The sequence below is a fragment of the Alexandromys fortis genome, unplaced genomic scaffold (genome assembly GCF_014885135.2).
Source record: "Alexandromys fortis isolate MF-2015 unplaced genomic scaffold, M_Fortis_MF-2015_v1.1 scaffold_171, whole genome shotgun sequence".
NCBI lineage: Eukaryota > Metazoa > Chordata > Mammalia > Rodentia > Cricetidae > Alexandromys > Alexandromys fortis.
The window spans coordinates 2,647,590-2,669,460 of NW_026068066.1; the positions used below are offsets into that span (position 1 = coordinate 2,647,590).

The following is a 21,871-nucleotide window of genomic DNA, read 5'->3' on the forward strand; positions in this document are numbered from 1 at the left end:
TGTGGCCTTCCATCTTTCCAAAACCACCAGCCATTGAGGCTCGAAAGAGCCCCAAGTTCCCCACACTTGAGAGCTTGTTGTCACACACTCTGCCCACACCACACTTGACCACTGACCCTCAGGGTGGGAAGCAGCTCCTAGTCACTCACCCATGTCTGCATCTCCAGACTTCAGCTGGAGTCTTTCATCTTCTCCCCCAGAAAGATTCCCTCCAACAGTCTTCAAATATCCAGTAACATCCGCGCATGCTGTCAGCCAGTCATTAGCCACCACTGATAATGGGAAAGCCCTTTCCTCCTTGCAAGTCTCTCTGTAATCAGCAGTGACAGAGCCAAGAGACACCCATGAAACACTTATCTGACTTCTAAGGAGGCAGCTCCATCAGGCAGAACCTGGGAAGCCACTGCTGCTGGAATACAATGAGACTCAGGCCAATTTGCATTTAAAACTCAGTTGGACTGCCAAGAGCCTGCATCCATCAGCTAAGAACAAAAGCTAGCCTGGCCTTTTACCACTAGGAATTAGGGTGTGTTGCCATTTGCAAATATAGCATCCAGCAGGAAAAGCTAACCAGCCAGAAAGCCTGTGTGGTCCAGTGAGAACTCTCACTTTGCTCAAAGAGGTCAGTTAGCACTCAGACTTCCTCCTCAGCCTTACAAAAATCTGGTCAAGATGCACCATGTTCCCGCTAGTGCAGAACAGTAGCAAGCTAACGGGGAAGTGGAAACAGCCCCAGGGGAAGGGAAGTAGAGAAAGGGACACAGAACAAGACAAACACCCAGTTTAAGACTATTAATCTCCTTTATTCAAAAAATAAATATTTCACTTTGAATCAACATATTTCAAATCCCATCAAGCACAGAGCAGAAATGCTGTCCCCTTAGGAAGTCGTGAGCAGGAGCAGGAGAGCATGTTGCAGGGATGGGAGGGAGGTGGCACTGATTCCAACCAACCCAGAGAGTCCTCGGCTCCCCAGGCGCAGTTATGCATCAATTTCAGGAGAAAAAGAAACACACGCACGCGCGCGCGCGCGCACACACACACACACACACACACACACTCTGCTTTGAAGTCTGAAAGGCACATGAAGTGGACCATCAGGTGTATGGCACATTCACTGATAAAATATTCCCTATTCCCTCCCCCAAACAAGTAGAGAAATTTTAGTCAAGTCAAAGAGCAGAGAAGATAGGGCCCTCCTGCTGCGAGCTCGGCGCTGTAGACATCTCTGCAGAGGAGAGCTGGAACAGAGGGGCTCACTCGGTGACTGCGGGGCGCGTGGCCACATACACGAACACCACGATCAGGAGCACCACCACAGCCAGGGTGGGCAGCACCACTGTGGTGATCTGCTGCCGGGCCTCCTGCATGGCCTGCTTCCGCTCCTTCTTGTCCTTGGATGTCTCCTTCTTTGGCTTCCCCTTGAGCTGACGCATCTTTGCTAGAGGATGCTGGGAAGATGCGTCCAGAGAGTTCCCGGAAGAAGGGCTGCAATCCTCTGTCCTGGGCCAGGAGCCTCTGCAAGGAGAACAACTGTGATCAGGAAGGAGTGGAACAAAGGGAATAAAAGAAACCCAGAGCTGGGCAGAGGACTCAGTGGGTAAATGACGACACCACATATATGAGGACTTACGTTCAGAACCCCAATACCCTCGTTATGCCAGGAATGGCTGCACATGTCAGTGACCCCAACACTGGGCAACAGAGACAGGCAGCATCGTCAAAACAAAGAGTATGCAGATTTACAATTTGTAAGTCACGAGCAAGAACAGGTATGACAAGGTCTGGGCCAAAGACAACTTCATCCAAACCCTCCTGAGCACCTCCAAGTGCTGGGCACCCTCCAGAGCTGAGCTAGAAGTGGAGTCTGCTCAGATCCATGGTGTCCATGGTCTCACCATCCCTCAACCAGCATCTGTCTTATGTTAGATTCTGAGGCTCATAGAGATACTCAGGTGATTGGAAAATGAATAAGACCCTCAAATAACTATAGTACAGTTTCTCTACAGAACTCAGCTTCCTAGTTTTAAGCAACAGAAATATACTTTGGCTGATTCGAATTGAGAATTTCACTCAAAACTTTTGGCACCTCATAGATTCCTCAAAAAGCGAGAGGGCCAGCTCAGAAAATGGGCAGCATAAGGGCTGCCATGATGCCATAATCCGAGCCCAGATCCAGTTCCCAATGCACAGGTGCCACAGTCTATGTCTTCTTCATACGGTAGTGCTACCGCCATGCTAGGAACGCAGGCAATGCTGACCTCATTGCCAGGCCCAGCTCTACACTGCACAGACCAGGATCAAGCTCAACACGTCCACAGTTCACATTCCCACTTTCACATCAGGCAGAGCAACCTCGGACACAGGGACGAGTCAGGGTTAGATTCAAGGCAAGATATAACAGCCACGACGATGGCCATGACAACATCCAGGGGACCCACCGCAGGTGAGGAAGGGCTATGCTCCAGGGCTCCTCTGACAAAGACTTTTATGCCAGAGACCATGCACTCAGTATTGTCTGGGGCTGTGGGGTGGCTTGTCAATGTCTTAATGAGCAAAAAGACATTCACACCCAAGTGACCCTGCTGGGTGGCAGAGAATCAGGTCTTGATACCTCCCCTTTTCACTGTAAGGGAACCTAATCTCTAACTGCTCCTGTTCCCATCCAACACCTGAAGTGTGCTCCACCCCATCTTATGGGTAGGACGATGAGAACTGTTGTGCTCCGATGACGTAACATCAGCCCCAGCTAAGTAAGAAAGTTTGCCCCTCGCTTTCCAACACCTCCATAACACATCTAGGAATAGTGGGTACTAGCAATAGCCACCAAGTGCTTCCCCAGTGGCCCAGTTATCACAGGTCCCTATCCAGCCTATGGTGCTGCTGAGAAGGGCTGAACCCTTGAGGGGCGGGGCCCAGGTCAGAGGCAAGCCCCTCCTCTTCCTCTCATGTTGCTGTCAATCAAAAGGTGACCAGTATTACTATCACAGGATCCTACCATGTTATGCTGTACTCACCAGGGGAAATCTAACTGAAACTTCAAACTGTGAGTCAAAACAAGCCCCTTCTCTTCGTGGGTTAACTGTGTAGGGCATCCATTACAGGATGTTCTGCAATAGTGACTGCCCAGCACTGATGCTTTGAAGTACAGAAAGTCCAGGCAAGAATTTCGACGAGACTTTGTGACACTGTGTTAAAGTTCACAAGAACAGTTGTTGGGCCTCTTCCTCAGGTCCTGACACCTCTCAACCATGAGATCCAGAGGGGGAGGATGGGGAAAGCACGTATCTAGTCAGGGAGGGCTCCACTTGCCCCTGGTCAGGGAGGGCTCCGGCTGCATGAGACATTCCACACACCTGCACTTGACTCAGGCAGAGGATTGCCGCAGCCCAGACTTGGTGACGCCCATTGCCCTCTCCAAGCCTAGGGTAATGCTGTAGGTAGCAGGTTAAATCCATTACCTTTCTTTTGGACACAGGAGCTACCTACTCTGTTTTGACATCTCACTCGGGTCCTACAATTCACTCACCAACTTCTGTCATGGGGTGGACAGGACCCGCTCCTTCCCACTTAAGACCCTGTCCCTGCCCTGCATTCTTGCAGGCGATTCTTTTTTCACTCTTTCCTGGTCACACCTGCTCGCCCTGCACCCCTACTTGGTAGAGATATTCTCAGTTCCTTCGGGGGTCACACTCACCTTGGCCTTCACAAGTTTCTACCCTAGACTGTCCTATCCCTACTCTCACTGATCCAGTAGATCCCCAAGTGTGGGATATTTCTACTGCCATGGTTGCTACTCACCACCAGCCAATCCCATTGGACCTTAAGAACCCTCTTCCTTCCCTTCCAGAAATTTCCTATTCCTGAAATCCACTGCTGAGCTGTTAAGCCTATTATCACCCGCCTTCTATCTCGGGGAATTTTAATTCCTATCGACTCACCCTGCAACACTCCCATCCTTCCCGAGCGTAAGTGTTCTGGTGCTTACCGTTTGGTTCAAGACCTCCACCTCAGAAATGAGGCGGTTATTCCAATTCATCCAATGGTTAACAACCCAAACAATCTCCTATCTAACGTCCCTCCTGCCACCTTCCACTTTACTGCCCTGGACCTGAAAGAAGCCTTATTTACTGTCCCTTTACACCCTGATGCATACTTCCTCTTTGCCTTCACCTGGGAGGACCCTGACTTCCCGTCCTCCAGACAGCTTACATGGACTGTTCTCCCTTCAGGGTTTTCAGGACGGCCCCCATTATTTACTCGGGATCTATTGACCTTTGACCCTGGTCCTAGCACACTTCTACAATAGGTTGGTGATCTTCTCTGCAGTCCCACATTGCCTCTGTCCCAACAGGCCACCTCTGTGCTCCTGAACTTCCTCAGATCCCTGGGATATCGAGTCTCACCAGCTAAGGCTCAGCTGTGCTCTCCCACAGTGGTGTGTTTGCGTGTTCAACTCAGCCGGGGGCCTAAGACCCTCACCTCTGAGAGTCCAGGCCCTGTGGGATTTACAGGGGCTCAAATCCTCTCATTTTGGGTCCTGCTAGGGTTCTTCCATCATTGGATCCCTAACTTTGCCATCACAGCCAAGCCTCTGTACCAGGCAGCCAGAGAGACCTCCACAAGGCCTCTCATCAACTTGGCCATCATCCATAGCTGCTTCTCTCTACTGTGAGGAGCCCTTCTAACAGCTCTTGCTCTTCCAGACCCCATGAAGACTTACCTTCTCTATCCAGATGAGAGGTCAGGAGTGGCCACAGGAGTTCTAACCCAACAGGCTGGGCCTGAGAATCAGGCTGTCGTCTTTTTATCCAAACATTTTATTCAAACAGCTGGACCTCACCGTCTGTGGATGGCAACCATGCCTGAGAGCCCTGGCAGCAGCAGCTGAACTCACCTGGGAGGCTCCCAAGATCACCCTGTCCAGGCCAATCACAGTATATTCCACCCACTGCCTCTCAGATCTTCTGAGACACTCCTCTCTCTCTCTCCTTGGGCCTTCACGAGTCCAAGTCTTTCACTTACTGTTACTAGAAAACCCCCAAATTACCTTGGCCTCCAGTCCTGCCCTAAACCCTGCAACCCTCCTTCCTGTCGGCTCTACCCCATACCTCCTTCCTCTTACTCCTGCCCAGAGGCTGTGGAAGCTTTACGCTCACCTCGGCCTGGTCTCCTAGACCAACAACTTAAAAACCTCCAACTTGCCATGTTTGTTGATGGAAGTTCTCTTACAGACAGATCAGAAAACCACCAGGCAGCATATGCAGAGGTCACTTCTACTAAAACAGTTGAAATGACCCACCTGCCAACAGGAGCCTCTTTACAAAAGGCACCTGAGCACTCCAGCTAGCCAAAGGTCAACGGGCTAACATCTATACTAACTCTAAATTTGTCTTTTTAATAGCCCATATCTACTTTGTCCTCTTGAAGGAAAGGGCCTTCCTCACTACCAAGGGCACTCCCATAGTTAAAGGACCCCTTAAAGCCAAGCTCTTGGGAGTCCTCCAGCTCCCTGCAGAAGTAGCCATGATCCACTACCGGGGACAACAGTCCTCCAAGGACCCAGTGGCCTTAGGCAATGCCAAGGCTGACTCAATAGTCCAGGTCTGACCTTCAGACCCCTGGATCAACAGAACATATTTTGTTTCTGACTCCCTCCTTCCAGCCCTGTCATCATCCAGGAGACCGGGCGAACTCATAAGAAAATGGGCCACACAAAGGATGGCTGGTTCTTCTCATATCACCGTCTCACCCTCCCTCAAGATCAGGAGTGTCCATCATTTCACACATCCACCAGACCTTCACATAGGCCCCAGAGCTTTGTTCCACTTCTTAGGGCCCTTCTCTGACCCCGCCCATCTCCTAGATCGTATTTCCCAGGTTCACTCCTCTGGCTGTGGGGCAGCAGATACGGAGAAGAGGAAAGGGAACTGAAGAGAAACGCTCACCGCTCCTTGCAGGGATCAGGAAAGCCAAGGTCACTGTTGAGAAGACAACTAAGACAGATCTAAGTTGCCCGTACTGGTCACTGCACCATGCCTGTTGTGGAGGATTTCAGTGGGGGATGAGATGGGTTGAGACCAACAATTGCAGGTTGTTATTGATGTCCCAAACTTGTTCTCACTTGTCTAAGAAACAGCATGCTTTGGAATGTAACTGAGTATGCTGATTCCTTCCTGGAGAGAATTTGGCCATGAAAAACAAACTGGCTGAACACACTCAACGCACAGCTGATGACCACGTGGCATGGACACCTACATCATCTCCTGAACAATAAAGAGAGAGCACACATTTTGGAAAGTGAAGTGCAGACAGCTTGAAGTTCTGCTAGAGGACTCTGTGTGACCAAAAGGGTTTTCTGGTTTTATCTTAGTAAGAGGGTAAGCAGGGGGTGTTTGGGGCCTAGCAGAATGGAAGAAAATCCTCTTGCTAAAGATGGGAATGGAAGAAGCAGAAATGAGAACATTTTTCAAGGAAGAGAGGAAAAGCAGAGTAAATAGCACAGGAAAGAAGCTGATGAAGAGAGGCAGGATCATGGGTTTGCCCTGGGGACACAAAGGGCCAGGTCTATACTGCAGGGGACACAGAGGGTCAGGTCTATACTGCAGAAGACACAGAAGGCCACTGCAGGAGACACAGAGGGCCAGGTCTACACTGCAGGAGACACGGGAGGGTCAGGTCTACACTGCAGAAGACACAGAAGGCCACTGCAGGAGACACAGAGGGCCAGGTCTACACTGCAGGAGACACAGAGGGTCAGGTCTACACTGCAGGAGACACAGAGGGTCAGGTCTACACTGCAGGAGACACAGAGGGTCAGGTCTACACTGCAGGAGACTCGAGGGTCAGGTCTACACTGCAGGAGACACAGAGGGTCAGGTCTACACTGCAGGAGACACAGAGGGACAGGTCTACACTGCAGGAGACACAGGAAGGTTAGGTCTACACTGCAGGAGACACGGGAGGGTCAGGTCCACACTGCAGGAGACACAGAGGGCCAGATCTACACTGCAGGAGACACAGAGGGCCAGGTCCACACTGCAGGAGACACAGAGGGCCAGGTCCACACTCAGGAGACACGGGAGCGTCAGGTCTACACTGCAGGAGACAGAGTGGTTCTCTCAGGAGGAGACATGGGGGCTGTCCATACTGAAAAAGACAGGAGGGATTGTTCTGCCTGCCTGGAGGGGATATAGGAGGCTCCTGTGTCTCCTCCATTGTAGACCTGTGCTTCCTGTGTTCCAGGGCAGACCATTGATCCTGGAAAGAAACACTTGTTTTGTTTTGTTTGGAAGTAAAAGTTAGCTGCAGTTAGGAGGCAGGTCTAAGGAAAGGAGGCTTGAAATGACATGGGATTTCCCTCTCTATGCTGGGGACCCCAAGTGCTAGCCTGAGGGCCTGAATCGGGTGATCTCCTGGGCCAGGGCTGCACCTTGTGGACACTGCAGGACTCTGCAAATGGATAGTTTTCTTCCTGCAGAAGCGGAGCAATTGGCCTGCAGTTCTAGACTCTGAGATCAGGAGGAGCCACTGTGCTGGTCAAGCTCTGCGTGTGAAGTGAGAAGAAACTACAGAAGCAATTCAGTGTCGAGACAAAAGCAGGGGAGCCAAGACATGGTGGGAAGCAGGAACAGAAAGGCAGCTTCACTCAGGGAGGACCCAACTCTCGCAGGGCCTCTGTCCTGAGGTTACTGGCATCTGTTTCGGTGGTAATAAACGCCTTCACCTTGATGTGACTCTGATGTTCTGCCCCTATTTAAATATTGCCCCAGAGCTCCCAGCTTACCCAAAGAGGGAGATACACAACCCACTGCCAACCCACGAGGTTTGCCTACAAGCCTGCACAGGCACCACCCTGTGGGCACACGCCACACACCTTTCTGCCCTTAGCTCTCTTTAGGGCCTTGCCATTTCTGAAGGTGTCCCCCGACAGCTCAGGCCTGCCTTCACCCACACTCTTACTAACTGCGCCCCCAGTAGAGTTCCCTACACAGAGGCAGTTACATTCTTTAATCGTTTTTTTCCAGTTAGAGATCACAATGCACATACCTGACGCACCCAGTAAGACGGAAGTTGATGCTACCAGTTGGTCACCCGCAGCCTCTGGCTCCCTTCACCAAGGAAACAGAAACATCACAAACACTGAGTTCTCCCTGATTCTAATGGGACTTCATAGGCTATGTCCCACACCCACCAATGGAAGCCCATGGCAACTGGCCAACCCTGGAGCCTTCTAAGAGGCCAGTGGGAGGAGCCTGGAGGTAGGGGTATAGGCAGGAGATGAGGAACTGCTACAGTTATGGTTTTGCTCAATTATAACTATCTAGTCTCCCATACGTGTTTACATTGATGGATACATACATATATATATATAATATATGTTGTATGTTCTACAATGACCTCTTTCCCCCCACTTCAGAGATCATAATGTATATGACACTGAATCCCAGTAGGGAAACCGTGGTGGTATTTTGTTTGTGCTTTAACAAATAAAGCTTGAAAAAAAAAAAAAAAAAACAAATAAAGCTTGCCTGAAGATCAGAGTGCAGAGCTAGACACACTAGTTAGTCATAGAGGCCAGCCAGTGGTGGTACACACCTTTAATCCCAGCACTTGGGAGACACGCAGATGGATTGTTGTGAGTTCAAGACCACTCTGGGCTATACGAGATTGAATCAGTCTAAAAGAGAAACAGGGTAAAGCAATGGTGGTTCACACCTTTAATCCCAGCACTAGGAAGGTGGAGATGGGAAGGGATATGGCTGGGCAAAGAGAGGAGTATGTGGTGGGAAGAGACAGGAGCTCAGGATTCAGTCTGAGGTTTCACAGAGACGGCATTCAGTCTGAGTACTTTTAGGGACAGGATCACCCCTTTGGTCTGAGGATTCTGTAGAGGTAAGAACCAGTGGCTGGCTGCTCTGCTTCTCTGATCTTTCAGCTTTTACCCCTATAACTGACTCCAGGTTTTTATTAAGACCAATTAAATTCGCACTACACTGTGCTACAGGAAACAGCTGGAAATAAGAGCCTGGTTGAGGTCAGGGCTGAGTCTCAGTTCTGCCGCATGCATGGAGTCACAAGAACCCAGGCAAGACACTGGATTTTTCACAACCTGATTATCCTCTGTTGATTGGGTATGAAGGCTGCTTTGTGGAGTTCCTGAAACACTAGAACCAACCTACTACTAGACGTGTCCAGGGTACTCAATGGGCCAAAGCGGAGCCCAGTGAACAGCACATGGAAGCTTACTACCCAGAGAGGCTGTCCTTGACCTGAGGATAGACACTCGGAAGATTGTTACCCAGAGAGTTGTCCTTGACCTGAGGGTGGACACTCAGAAGATTGTTACCCAGAGAGGCTGTCCTTGTGCCTGAATTGGACACTGTTGTTTTTTTAATTGACCGTATAACCTAAGGGAGACAGAATCCTCAGTGCTTTATTTTCTCCTAGTCAGAAACCAGCTGCTGGGCAGATGTGCTCAAAGGCTGGTTCCTGCCTTCAAGAGCAGGTTCTGCAGAACAAAGTTGTTACTTCCAGCTCCCTGCATCCCAGATCGACTAAACCCTCTACTGAATACTGAAGCCTGAGCATTTAAAACCCTGCTGAGGGACTGGAGGACAGCGCCACAGTCAGAGTGAGCAATGCTCTTGCAAAGAACCTGAGTTCCATTTACAGCACCCACAGGGCAGCTCCAATGCCTGCGACTCCTTCTCCAGGGAATCTGATGCTCTCTTCTGACCTCCACGGACACACCCGTACACACCTGCTCACACTCACACAGTCTGATGCCCTCTTCTGACCTCCACGGACACACCCGTACACACCTGCTCACACTCACACAGTCTGATGCCCTCTTCTGACCTCCACGGACACACCCGTACATGATGGAGGAAGGTCATTGGTTAAGTAATAAAGAAACTGCTTGGCCTCATAGGTTAAAACATAGGTGGGAGGAGTAAACAGAACAGAATGCTGGGAGGAAGAGGAAGTGAGCTCAGAGGCCATGCTCCCCTCTCCCGGGCAGACGCCATGAAGCAAGCTGCCAGGTCAGATATGCTGAATCTTTCCCAGTAAGACCGGTGCTACACAGTTTATTAGAGATGGGTTGATCGGGATATCAGAATAGCCAGTAAGGGCTAGAGCTAATGGGCCAAGCAGTGTTTAAAAGAATACAGTTTGTGTGTTGTTATTTTGGGTAAAGCTAGCCGGTGGTGGGAGCTGGGTGTCAGAATGCAACCCGCAGTTCTTACAACACGTACACACCTGCTCACACCCACACAGTCTGATGCCCTCTTCTGACCTCCACAGACACACCCGTACACACCTGCTCACACCCACACAGAGACACATTCACATAATTTATAAAACCTTAAACTGACAGATCTTCAAAATGAGCCATGTTGCTTAATACAGACCATATTTTGGTAGATTAGTGCCAAAAATTGCATGTTGAAATGATAATATTTTGGATACCCAAAGAGTTGCCTTCACCTGTTCCCTGTCTTAATTTGGCTCCTAGGAGCATTTTCATTCCCTCAGTAGCTTGTACAACACTTGTCGTAGACACTGCTGAGCTCAAACGGTGCTATAAGGAGCCTTAGGCTCTGCCCTCCTGGAAATGTCAGCAACACGGGCTTCACCCACCGCAGTGACAGCTCCCCAGGGTTTTCACAGCCCAGCACCACTGGCTTTCCCAGGCCTCCTAAAGCGGCATGACCCATGGCCACCAACACACTGGGCACCTATACTCACAATCAATCCGGTACTTCCCCTTGGGCACCCTCTTCTGGGCACCATCAGCTGCCACAGCCCGTCCCAACCTTGGTCAACTCTCACTCATAACCTTCCCGACACTCTCCTGGCAGAAGAAATGGCTCCTTATCTGTGACCTCATGACTCAATTTGTGCCTTTACAAGAGCCCAAGCTGGTGGCCACTGCCTCACTGGCTGGGCCTCTGCCACTTACTCCCCACTTCTCGGGGACGGCAAATGAACCCCCTGGGTTGTCGGGAAACACTGAGAGTAACAGGCACTTAGCAGAAATGTGCTGGATGGAGGACGAAGGCCGAACTGAGGCAGTTCTTCAGCAAACCGTCAGAATGGGAAGACGCAGGTAGGAATTATGGACCACTTTGAGCCCTCGCTTCACACTGACCATGGTCCCTAGGATCGCCACTTCTACTATTCTACATGATGGAAGAAATTCAGATCAGCACAATGAACTTTCCAAGTTTAAAGACTGTGAGGGAACCAGCACAAGGTCAAGTCCGGTGAAAATCCACAGTAAACATGCATGAAACATTTAATGAGCAATAACTGACTAAGATCTGAACTCAGGACAGACTGAAAGCAGCTCACCCTCTTTGTACTCCATGGGGCCACCAGTCACCCACAACTGAGAACAGTAGCTGCTGCTTCCCAGGCAAGCCCTCCCCAATAGCACTCTACAAACATGCAGACAGGAAACTGAGGCTGGGAGCTGCAGGCCCCGAGTCCCAAACAGGCCCAGCTGTGTGTCCAGCCCAGCTCCTTACGGACAGGTGCTGCTCCATGCGGCTGCTCCAAGACGGCCAGCAGCATCCTCTCCACAAGCCTCTGGACCACCTGTCCTGTTCATCGGCTCTACAGTCTGAGGCCACAGGAAGAACGTGAGGCCTGCAGGCTGTCTCACTTGCTACGGACAGAGTCCAGCTCAAGGCAGGCTTGTGCTGATGTCAAGAGCACCAGGCCAGAAAGCTCTCTGCAAACTCCAGTTTCTGAAGAGACACCACTTACGTCATTGTGAGCCCGAGAATCCTGCTGGTGCCTACGCTGCAGCGCCAGGTAAAAAGCCAGGCTGCATCCTGTCATAGTGAGTACGAACTCAAGGCAGCTCCAAACCCCTGTGGGTCAGTGTAGCTTTCTCTGCCCAGCACTACACTGACAAGGGCCAGCACGGAGACAGCCCAGAATTGGAGTTGTGCTCACCAATTACAGCTTGATCTGGCCTGGAGTCCATAGTAAGAAGCTGAGGACTATGGCAACTGTATCTGACCACTCAACACATGGAGAGTCCAGGAACCAGGTCCCGGGCAGATGGCTGGCCTGTTCTCAGTGTAGGTCTCATTGCTCAATACCAAAGAAGGTAGTTTATGGAGCCGGCTAAGACCTGCATGGCCTTTTTCTCCTACTGTGTACTGGGATTCCTTCACTCCACCCTTCCACAGAGTAGGGGCAAGGGGCAGGCAGGCTGCTAGGGAGACTGAGAAAGAGACTCCCGCTGAGCTCCTGCGGCTAACCTAAGTGCTTTCCTGGAAACACACAAGAACAAACAGTGAGGGCCATGCAGGAGCCTGCTCCTCCGTCCCCTCTGGCTAACAGGCCAGGGGTGTGTGTGTGTGTGGTATAGGAGATCAGGACTACACACAGAAGCACACCTCACAGTGAGGGCAGAAGGACCAAGAAAAGATAAAATTTGACAACACCAGAAACAGTCATGCCTAAAGAGAAGTCCCAGGACACAGGAGAATCTGGGGGCTGCTGAACAGAAGCAGCGTGGGCATCCAGGGTTCTCAGTGCCTTGGGCAGGTTACATGTCTTAGAAACTGGGGTTTGCAAAGTGCTTTCCTGTGCACTATCCCTCTTATCCTCACAGCCACTCTGTGTGGCATTTGCAATAAGAAAAGACAACACACACACACAGCAATCGGGGACACGGCAGGGTCTCAGCTCTAGCCCAGTAATTCTAGGGATGGCGACTCTGGCCAAACACTTAGCCTCTTAGACCTTCAATTATTTCATTGCAAATCAGAGATAAAAATACCTCTCATTCAAATATTTCTTGACTCAGACAATGGCAAGGAGCCAGCTATGAACCACGCGGGCAGAAATGTTGCCCTAAGTAGCAAGTGCTCTTCCTTCACAGGGGATGTGAGAAGGCAGACACCCAGCCTCCAGGAAGCTGCCAACTTTCTGCCAATGGTGGCAGAGGGATTCAGAAGAAAGTGAGCCTGGACCAGAGCCTGGAAGAAGGTGAGGAACAGCCCGTCAAGATCTCTGGGACGACCTTCCAGATGGGCAGCAGAGCAAAGTCAGTCCCTCTGGTGGGCATGTCGGGCACACCGTAGCATGACAGTGCGGCCAGTGAGGCTGCAGAGGGCAGGAGAGTATCATGGGGAACGATCAGAAAGTGGGAGCAGGCCAAGGGCACGTGAGGCCCCAGGAGCCATCTGCTAACATTTTATAATAAGGACTCTATAGAAAAACTCACTAGAGGCAAAGACTGAAACAAGGGACTCAGGTGAAACTAACAAACCCTTCATGTGGTATGGGGACTTGGTCCAGAGCGAGGGCAGATGTGGTCACATGCTGGGTGCACTTAGAGAGGCCAACAGATAGGGAGAGCGGCATGAGAAAAACAGAGCTCGGTAGGGAAGACACTGGAGGAGTGGGGGATACAGAGAAATAGGAACCTGGACATGTGAGTCAACTCTGAGATCCTGACAGACTACATCAAGACCCTGAGTAGGCAGCTGGACAGGACCCAACCTTCAGTTCAAGGAGCTGGTCTGGATTCAGGAGATAATGGGAGATGAAATGTGGTCACAGAAAGTTCATGAGTAGCCGCAGGCCAAAACAGAGTCTGAGAACCAAGCCCTGCTGCCAACCAATGCTTGGAGCTTGGGGAGTTAAAAGAAACTGGTAAGAGATAAAAGAGAATCAGGAAAAAATGGGTAAGAGCAGGATGCCCTGGAAGCCAACTGAAGAAGGGGTTTGGGGAAGAAGGAGTGCCCACTTGATGTGACCACAGGTGGGTCATCAGAGCCTCTGAGCAGCTGTGGTGGGGGCAGGGCAAGCAGGAAGGAGGAACATGCAGCCCCCCACAAACCTCTCAGCAGACAATTACTCAGCGAGGACTGGCAGAGCCCTGGTTTTTCCATTTGTTGGTCTATAGCTACAAGTGGGCCACTAGGCCTCTCTATGCTCCAGTGAGCAGTTACACCTGGGGAGCTAAGTGTGCCAAGACCCGCTGCATACTGAGCACAATGCAAGCATCTACCCATCAGCTCTCGTCAGGACAGAAACACTGACAAGACAACTAACTGTGCATGAAAAACAATATGGAAAGCAGGCAAAGAGAGGGAGTAGGGGAAGTCACAGAGCACCTGCTCAGGAAGGGCATGGAACTGCTGGAGAGCTGTGGTGGCTGAGGCATAGCATCCTAAACAAGGTGAGACAGCTGCTCTGTCAGCAAACACTACCAGATCTCAGCTCTACCACGCCCACTAAGCCACAGCCCTCCCTTTTCAGTCTGAGTTATCGCCACATTTCCCAGACTAGCTTACAATTGCATAACTCGCCTGCTTATGAAAAAATAATCTTGGCCCAGAAGTGTCCGAGTATTGAAAGGGAGACCTCACGAGCACAGGCTGGTCTCACAGACACCTCCCATGATCGAGTGAGTGAGCTGAGGTCAAAGCTGGGGCCCCAGAGGAACCCTGACCCCTGGACAGAAGTTACAGGGGGCTAGCCTGGACTGCTTTTGAGGCAGGGAGCTCTCCATCTTTAGAAGAGGTCAAAGGAGGCAGAAGAGGAACTGCAGGCTGCAGAAGAAATTCTACAGTTGGGTCACAGGCCCACGATAGCTGCTGTTCTCTCTATTCTGGAGCATTCTCTACCTGATAAACAGGTTTCCCTGAGACAGAAAGGACATCACATGTGTGAAGGTACCCAGGAGTGAGACCAGCTCTTCTACGCCGCCATTCCTCAGTGACAAATCCTTATGCAAACCCACAGCACCTCAGCTTCACCCAATACTCAGTTAGACACTTTAAGACAGCAGGCACTCCACGCTAGACCAACTCATCCCTGGCCAATGACAGCTCAACTCTACAACAGCTTAGGACTAAAGCCAGGTTCCAGGGAGACTTCATGAAGAGGTGCAGACTAGCCAACAGCATGTATTTAGTTTAAGACAACATTTCTCTAATTTCTCCATCTGAAATAGACAGAACAGAGTCATCCTTCTTTAAAGGCCAGGCTTGGAGCACAGGCAGCCAAAGAATAAAACTCCATTTTGTCTGCTCTATTGTCTTCAAATGTCAAGACATCATCTGTAACATTAGCCTTGTTTGTACAGTGTCAGACATCACGACAAAGCCATCCGTGGCTCCCACTGACCCCTGACAACATCCTCGGGCCCCCAGCTCTCCCTGGGCACCAGGCCCTCATCCCAGAGACAAAAAGCCAGTTTAAAGGTTCAAGAATTGGCCCAGACACCAGAGCACAAACAGGTAGTGGATCAGTGTCAAACCTGAGCAGACTGGCTCCATGGCCTTTGCTTCACTAATAAGCTTGTTAAATTCTCATCCAACACTATCCATGGTTAATATTCTTTCTATGTCATTTCTCCAGATCAAAACATGCTCCTCAAGAGGACATGCACTTCATGCTGTGGTGCCATCTCACCCACAGCAGATGCACTATGGGGTACCCCAAATAAGAACACTATAATTTGACTAGAACCTGTCAGCCCATCCCTATGTTTCTAAGGCCAGATCTGGACACACTCCCCTCTCCTTTCTAGACATGAACACAGCCCTCGGTTCTTACAGGCACAGACTTCATCAACAACCAAAATACCACAAGCATCAGTGTCTAGTGAACCTTTAAAATGAAAAATCCATCTCTAAGCTAAAGTATAGTAAGTAAATCACAGATCCCAGCTGATGGCAGATACATCAAAAAGTGAAGGGCTGCCTGCATTTTTCAAAAAAGAATGGAACTTTCTATTCCCAAAACTCTGCATGTGGGCCTTCATCTCTAAAGAAACTGGGGCTCAATGACCTGCAGGGCCGGACCTGGAGATGAAGACAGAGAAGAACTCACACCACACTTCATTTACTCCACAGACATTCGTCGTGCACCAATGTGCCGGGACCCACATGCGCAGATTCACTGGCAAACTCCATCCACTGTCTGCCTGGTGTTGACTGCCTGCGGTGACTGTGATGACTGCCTGCCAGGTCTTGGAAACAGCCACGACTCACCAGACACAAAGCAACTCTGCGCGCGCGTCCGATGGCGGTGGTGGACCTGGTCTCGGACTCCAGTTCTGACTGAGGAAGACGATCACAGACAACTGTGTGCTGTGTGAGAGGGACAAGCCGGGAGCACAGGGAAAGGTTGAAGCACTCAGTGGCCTGGAAAGCTGCAGGACTGGATAGATGGGTTCAAGAGACTGAAGGGTGATTGGCAACATCTCGAGGCTTATAATCTGGGTTCACGGTAGCCCCAGACTCCTGAAAAAGTTAAACTATTTTGCAAAAGGCAGGCAGTGAACTGGGTGCTCTAAATGTTTACCAAATAGTGTTGTTCCCTGGGATAGCAGTGTGTGTTCACTGGGAGTTTCCTAAGAATGGGTCTTGGGGTGGGAGACAGAAAATGGCCCCATCAGACAAGGACCTTGAGCTACTAAGGTTCATTTGTCAATAACAAGTTGATAACAATTTAGCCTTAAATTGAGATGCCATCTTTTGGTTGGACTTTAAGCTGACTTTCTAAAGTAGGTATCGAGGTGGGCAGCCTGGGTAAACTGCACAGAACTAAAAGGCTTTAGAGCACAGAAGGTGCTCATCTTAGACTTCCCAGTATTCCAGGTTAGCATGGCCTCTGCCCACGGAGACCTCTAGCATGGAATGGACTGTCAATAAGTCCATTCCAAGGGCCTAAGTCAGTCAGTGCCCACTGCCGCCACCACTCCCCGCTGCTAACGTGCTCTTGACGGGGCTCACCAGGCTCCTACAGTAATAAACCTAGAATCTGAACTCTCTATAGCCCAGGGAAGGCAGAGCTGCAGTCCCCACTGACATTCAGTGCCCATCTGACCTGCCCCCCAGTCCCTCAACCCCCAAATGTCAGGATGTCAACAGAGCCAAGGGCCACTCAACCAAGAGGCCTATTGACTCCAACTGCCAATGCTACACGGTGCTGATGTGGCTGGGCCTTCAAGGTCCTTCACGTGTGAAGTGTGGACCTGGCCCTGGACCATGGCCCATCCACAGTCGCATATCTGTCTGTACAGAGTGGGAAAACATTGCTACTTCAAGCTTTCCCATCTGACTGGTGCCAGCCTACTCCTCTTGTTAACACTGCTGGAGCCAAAGCATGGATTTCCCCAACCTCTCCTCCCCAGCATCACTCCTGGCATAGACACTCTATCCCTGCCCTTCTCATTCCCGATTCTGCTCCTATGTCCCCTTCTCTTCTCTGTCCCCATAGCCTTGAATTCAGGCCTGATCTTTCTTTCTGAAGGTTGCCAAAACAGTTGAGTAACCTGTGTTTTCTCCTAAACTCAGTACTCTCTCAAGCCCTAGGTATGAAAATAAGCCTAGCCCCATATAAAACTGCTGCCCACACAGGCAGGGTAAAGCGTACTATACCCGCCCATCCCCCTCACTTCCCCTTCCCAACAAAAGCAAACTTCAAAATCACTGTGGCAGCAGATACGGGAGATGTGAACATCCTCAGCAGAGGGGTACAGATGACTCACCTAACCTCATGTCTGTCTGAAAGTATAGTCGCTGGAAACTTTTTCAGCATAAAAATATCACTCTCATAAAAAAGCATTACTCGATATGCAGGGTTAAAAGCCAACCTATCAGACTAATAACAAGAAAGTCAAGCGAGCAGTAACTGACCATTAAACATATAGATTCCCAGCAGCTAGAAACTGTTACGATTTTGCTGACACAGCACCATGAGAGTGCTGTTTCCAAGATCCGAGGGAGCCTGAAGCCAGAATGTCCACACACAGCAGAGCCCTGGCTAGTAACACTGAGAGTACAGAAGCCCCCGCCCCCAGACTCCTGCAAGGCACTCGCTGACCAGTGCATCCAGCGGCATGTCACCTTCGTGGTTAATCAGTAAACTGGGGTCAGGCCTCACAGGACAGATCAAAGGAGCTGGAGAGATGGCTCAACAGGTAAAGGTGCTTCCTACCAAGCCTTGTAGCCTGCCTTTGATCCCCAAGAACCACGTGGTGAAGAGAACTGACCCCTCAAGCTGTTCTCTGGTGCACACACGTCATAATGCATCTCCACCCCAAACACAAACACACATGTTCTCTGATGCACACACATGCCTTAGCGCATCTCCATCCCAAACACAAACACACAATAAAACGTATTTAAAAAAAAAAGAATAGATTAAAAGACACAACATGGGAATCAGACCACTGCCTTTTGGCTGGGGAGGACGTGAGGAAGAAGGCAGCCATATTCCAAAGAGGAATCTGACCCAGAACTCCCTAACATAAATTTCTCAACAATGTTCCTCTAGCTAAAGAAGCCAAACTCCTTGTTTAACCCTGTTCACAAGTAAGGTCCTCCACAATCTAGCGCCTACCCACCTGCCAGAGCTCATGCCCCACCACGTGTCCCCAACAGTCCTGGGGACCTCCTACTGTCTGAAGCGCTTGGCAGTTCCCCTTAAGACATACCGTAAAGTTCACATTACTTTCTATTCCGAAGGTGAGGAAGGAGTCACCTGAGCACCTAGGGTCACTGGGCATAAACTCAACCACAGTGCTTGCAACACCCGTAGAACTCTCCTTGTGAGACAAATCGTGGTCATTTTTGTCATGATTCATCAGTCATATTATTTCAAATTTAAGATCACAGGACAGCTGAGTTCCTTAGAGAGTACACTGCACCAAATCACTATCCCCTGTTCATTATCTTGACCAGGAAGCCGGTGAGGATGGGGTGTTAGGTAAAGAGCCGTGCTGGACTGTGAAACTACACACCAGAGAAAATTCAAGGTCAGATAAGAACAGCAGATGCTGCGGAAAAGAATGTGTTTAACAGGAGGGCCAATCTGCCAGCTTGAGCCTTCTTCCTCCTCTGCAGGACATTGGTCTTGCTCTTTTCTACCACTAGATGTAGTCATGAGTCCGAGTGACGTTGCTACTAAACATTCTTACGCCAAGAATATTAGAGGGAGAGGGTCACTCGGGAAGGAAGGAGGTGTTAAAATGTTTTTTCAGTATGTAGCAGCTGTGAGCTTATCAAAATCCCAAATGAAACAATGATTCACCTCTGAGGTCTAAGAATTGAAACTCCGTAATTCTTGGGAACAAATCACCCCCACCCCGTTCCATGTCCTATAACACCACAGCCATCCCACTTAGGCCTTTGAAAGCCTGACAGTATCTTCCTGCACTAGGAAGATCAGCGTTATGGCAATCTTCAGTGCACACAGTCCCCTCAAGCCTACAGGCTCCATCCAAGGGCAGGAAGAAGAACAATGGTTGTACTGTCAAGATAACTCTCAGCCCAGAGGGAGGGTCAGGACAGAGACAGAGAAGTGCCAGGCAGCCAGCTGACAACAGGAAGCTGGTCTGGACTGGGAAGGAGTGCATGAGGGTGAGATTAACTTTGAGAAAAGTACTGAGGCCTTCAAGATTGGAAGGAGAAAAGGCAACTAGGCCCAGATGACTCTCCAAGTCTTGGCTTAAAAGGAAAAGCAAGGGAACCACTCTCCACCTGGATAAGATGGAGGGAGAGCAGACATCTGTGAGGAGGGAGGGAGAGCAGACATCTGTGAGGAGGGAGGGAGAGCAGAGGTCTGTGAGGAGGGAGGGAGAGCAGAGGTCTGTGAGGAGGGAGGGAGAGCAGACATCTGTGAGGAGGGAGGGAGAGCAGAGATCTGTGAGGAGGGAGGGAGAGCAGAGGTCTGTGAGGAGGGAGGGAGGGCAGACATCTGTGAGGAGGGAGGGAGGGCAGACATTTGTGAGGAGGGAGAGCAGAGATCTGGGAAGAGCTAAACCATGGCCACATGGAGCTCGAGGTGCCCCTGCCATACCCAGGTTTGCCAACTGTTGAACAAGAAACAGAAAGGACGGGACAGCACAAAGGAATCATGGGGAATGACGAGCACCTGAGGGGTCTCTGTGCTGACGCTTCTGTCATCTTCTCTCACTGAGTGTCCCTGCCACTGCGCCAGCTCAGGATGCAGTGCAACCAGCGAGACCAAGTTCAACTAGGAGGAGCGCAGCTGCCTCTGTCCCAGCCCCAGCATCACAGGTACCCAAAGGAAACAAAAACCCTTAGGTATCTAATGACAAGAGGAATGGAGAGAAAGAATTTGGTTTATATGGAATTTTTTTGCGGCCATAAAGGCAAAATTATGTCATTTGCAAGAAAATGGATGCCGCTAGAAATAGTCATATTAAGTAAATTAAGTCAGTCTCAGAAAGACAAATTTCAGTTTTCTCTTTTTGTGCTTCCTAGATTTCATGGAGATATAAAATGATGTATATATGTATACATCACATGAAGTAAAATTGTCCAGGGAAAGAAAGGGACTAACGGGTGAAAGGGGACAGTGGAGACATGGGGGAGGTTAGTACTCTAAGTATAATACTTGTATGAAAATTCCTCCATGTGACAGGACAATATATGGTGGAAATACACAATAAAATCTTCTTTTAATTTGCTTTATGTTACGACTATAAGTGCACAGCCCAACAATAAATTCTTCAGTTACAGCATCATGAGCTCTGCTGATCTCTCTCCTCAGGTATTACTAGGAACAGAGCGGTGGTATTGGTCACGGGCCCTGCAACTCATACCTGGAGAATATGGGCCTGTTTAGAGGGCTCCGTTCAGTCCCGGGGCAACTGGTATCAAACACAGAGGAAAGCCTTCCAACTGAAGAGACCGGAAAGGTCAGCCTATTTCAGGAAACAATGGTTCATTGAAATTGCATCCTGCTCTCAAGCGAATTTGCCTCCTTCTGGACTACAACCTGGCCTAGCACTGTGGCATCTGTTTTCCAACTTCCTCATCAAAGGACACATCAAATGTCAGTTGACAATCTGCTTTCTAATTAAAAGTTGATTCTTTTCTTTTTTTAGAAATTGCATTTAACTAAACAACTCCACACAGCAATTCAGTGTGCAGTGCCACCTTGATTGACAGGAGCATTTGCAATTATTTTAAAAATGAAAAAGAAAACCTCATCAGATGCAGCAGAATCGTTGATAGGACACTGACTTCAGCTGATTTATGAAGTATGACCATGCAGCGTTCATATGAAACAACTATACTCCCAGCATGTAAATGAGCCCTAAGTGGGAGAGGGCACTTTCAAGGCTGACTGGAAGGGACCCCGAGGAGGCTCCTGGCTGTAGAGGAAAGCTGGCGATAGAGAAACAGCAGGGTCAACAGGACAGCAAAATCCCCTGAAAGCCACTTGAGGCTGGGAAGGGTGGGGCTCCGGGTTTCTTTACACAAGCAGACTGCCATGGTTTCCAAAGAGAAGACCACGATGTTACAAGGAAGGGAGTAAACAGACTATGTCCACCATGGCTCGTGCCCTTGGAACAAGCTCTGAACTTGTGAGCTGGTTTGCTGACTTGGAATGAAAGGCTACCATATGCCTGCCTGTCTCCCAAGACTGCTGAGAGAAGGGAGCTGGATGCTGGGTGTAGGATTACCAGCAAGTGGGAAGGCACTTTAGACCCAAGAGACTGTGTGGCTATGGTCACCAAGGAACGGCTGGGACTTGTCACCCAAGGACAGCCAGCAGCTTCTTAGGAATAACTGCAGGTACATACACGGTTTGAGAAAAGGAACCAGCTACTCTACAGTGAAATGTTGAGGTAAGAAGACAGCTCCATGAAACTGTTCACCAAGCAGACCAGAGGCTCACATGAGAGGTCTGCCAGGCACAACCACAGTAAGACTGAAACATCACATCAGGCCGCCTCTTGTTCAACCCCAGTTCAAAACCAACCCTGTGCAGACAAAGGCCTCTGACGAGCGAGAAGAGAGCAAGCCAAGCAGAGAGGAGGCATATCCGCCATCTTCCTAAGGATGAGTAGTTTTTA

At 49.9% G+C, this 21,871-nt stretch overlaps 1 protein-coding gene and 2 long non-coding RNA genes across 26 annotated transcripts in view; 1 reads left to right on the forward strand and 2 right to left on the reverse strand.

Annotated features, from left to right (window-relative positions):
* The window catches only part of LOC126487652 (uncharacterized), a 52,241-nt gene extending 51,982 nt beyond the window's left edge, over positions 1 to 259 (reverse strand). The window contains exon 1 of the long non-coding RNA XR_007588458.1: positions 150 to 259. This is a non-coding gene — a long non-coding RNA (uncharacterized lncRNA). The remainder of the gene's footprint in view (positions 1 to 149) is intronic.
* Positions 260 to 782: 523 nt separating this feature from the next.
* Positions 783 to 21,871, reverse strand: part of Smco4 (single-pass membrane protein with coiled-coil domains 4) — a 54,559-nt gene continuing 33,470 nt past the window's right edge. For 6 of the 24 annotated variants that reach the window (XR_007588452.1, XR_007588447.1, XR_007588455.1 and 3 more), the window contains one exon: positions 1,447 to 1,518. Coding sequence is in view for 5 of the 24 variants with exons in the window: in XM_050120590.1 (XP_049976547.1) it covers positions 1,257 to 1,436 (180 nt within the window). In the remaining 19 variants the exon portion in view is untranslated. The other 18 variants (XM_050120587.1, XM_050120588.1, XM_050120589.1 and 15 more) reach the window with 13 other exon arrangements.
* Positions 19,552 to 21,866, forward strand: LOC126487651 (uncharacterized). Its single transcript, XR_007588457.1, has 3 exons — positions 19,552 to 19,630; positions 19,685 to 20,707; positions 20,897 to 21,866. It is a non-coding gene; the product is annotated as an uncharacterized lncRNA (long non-coding RNA).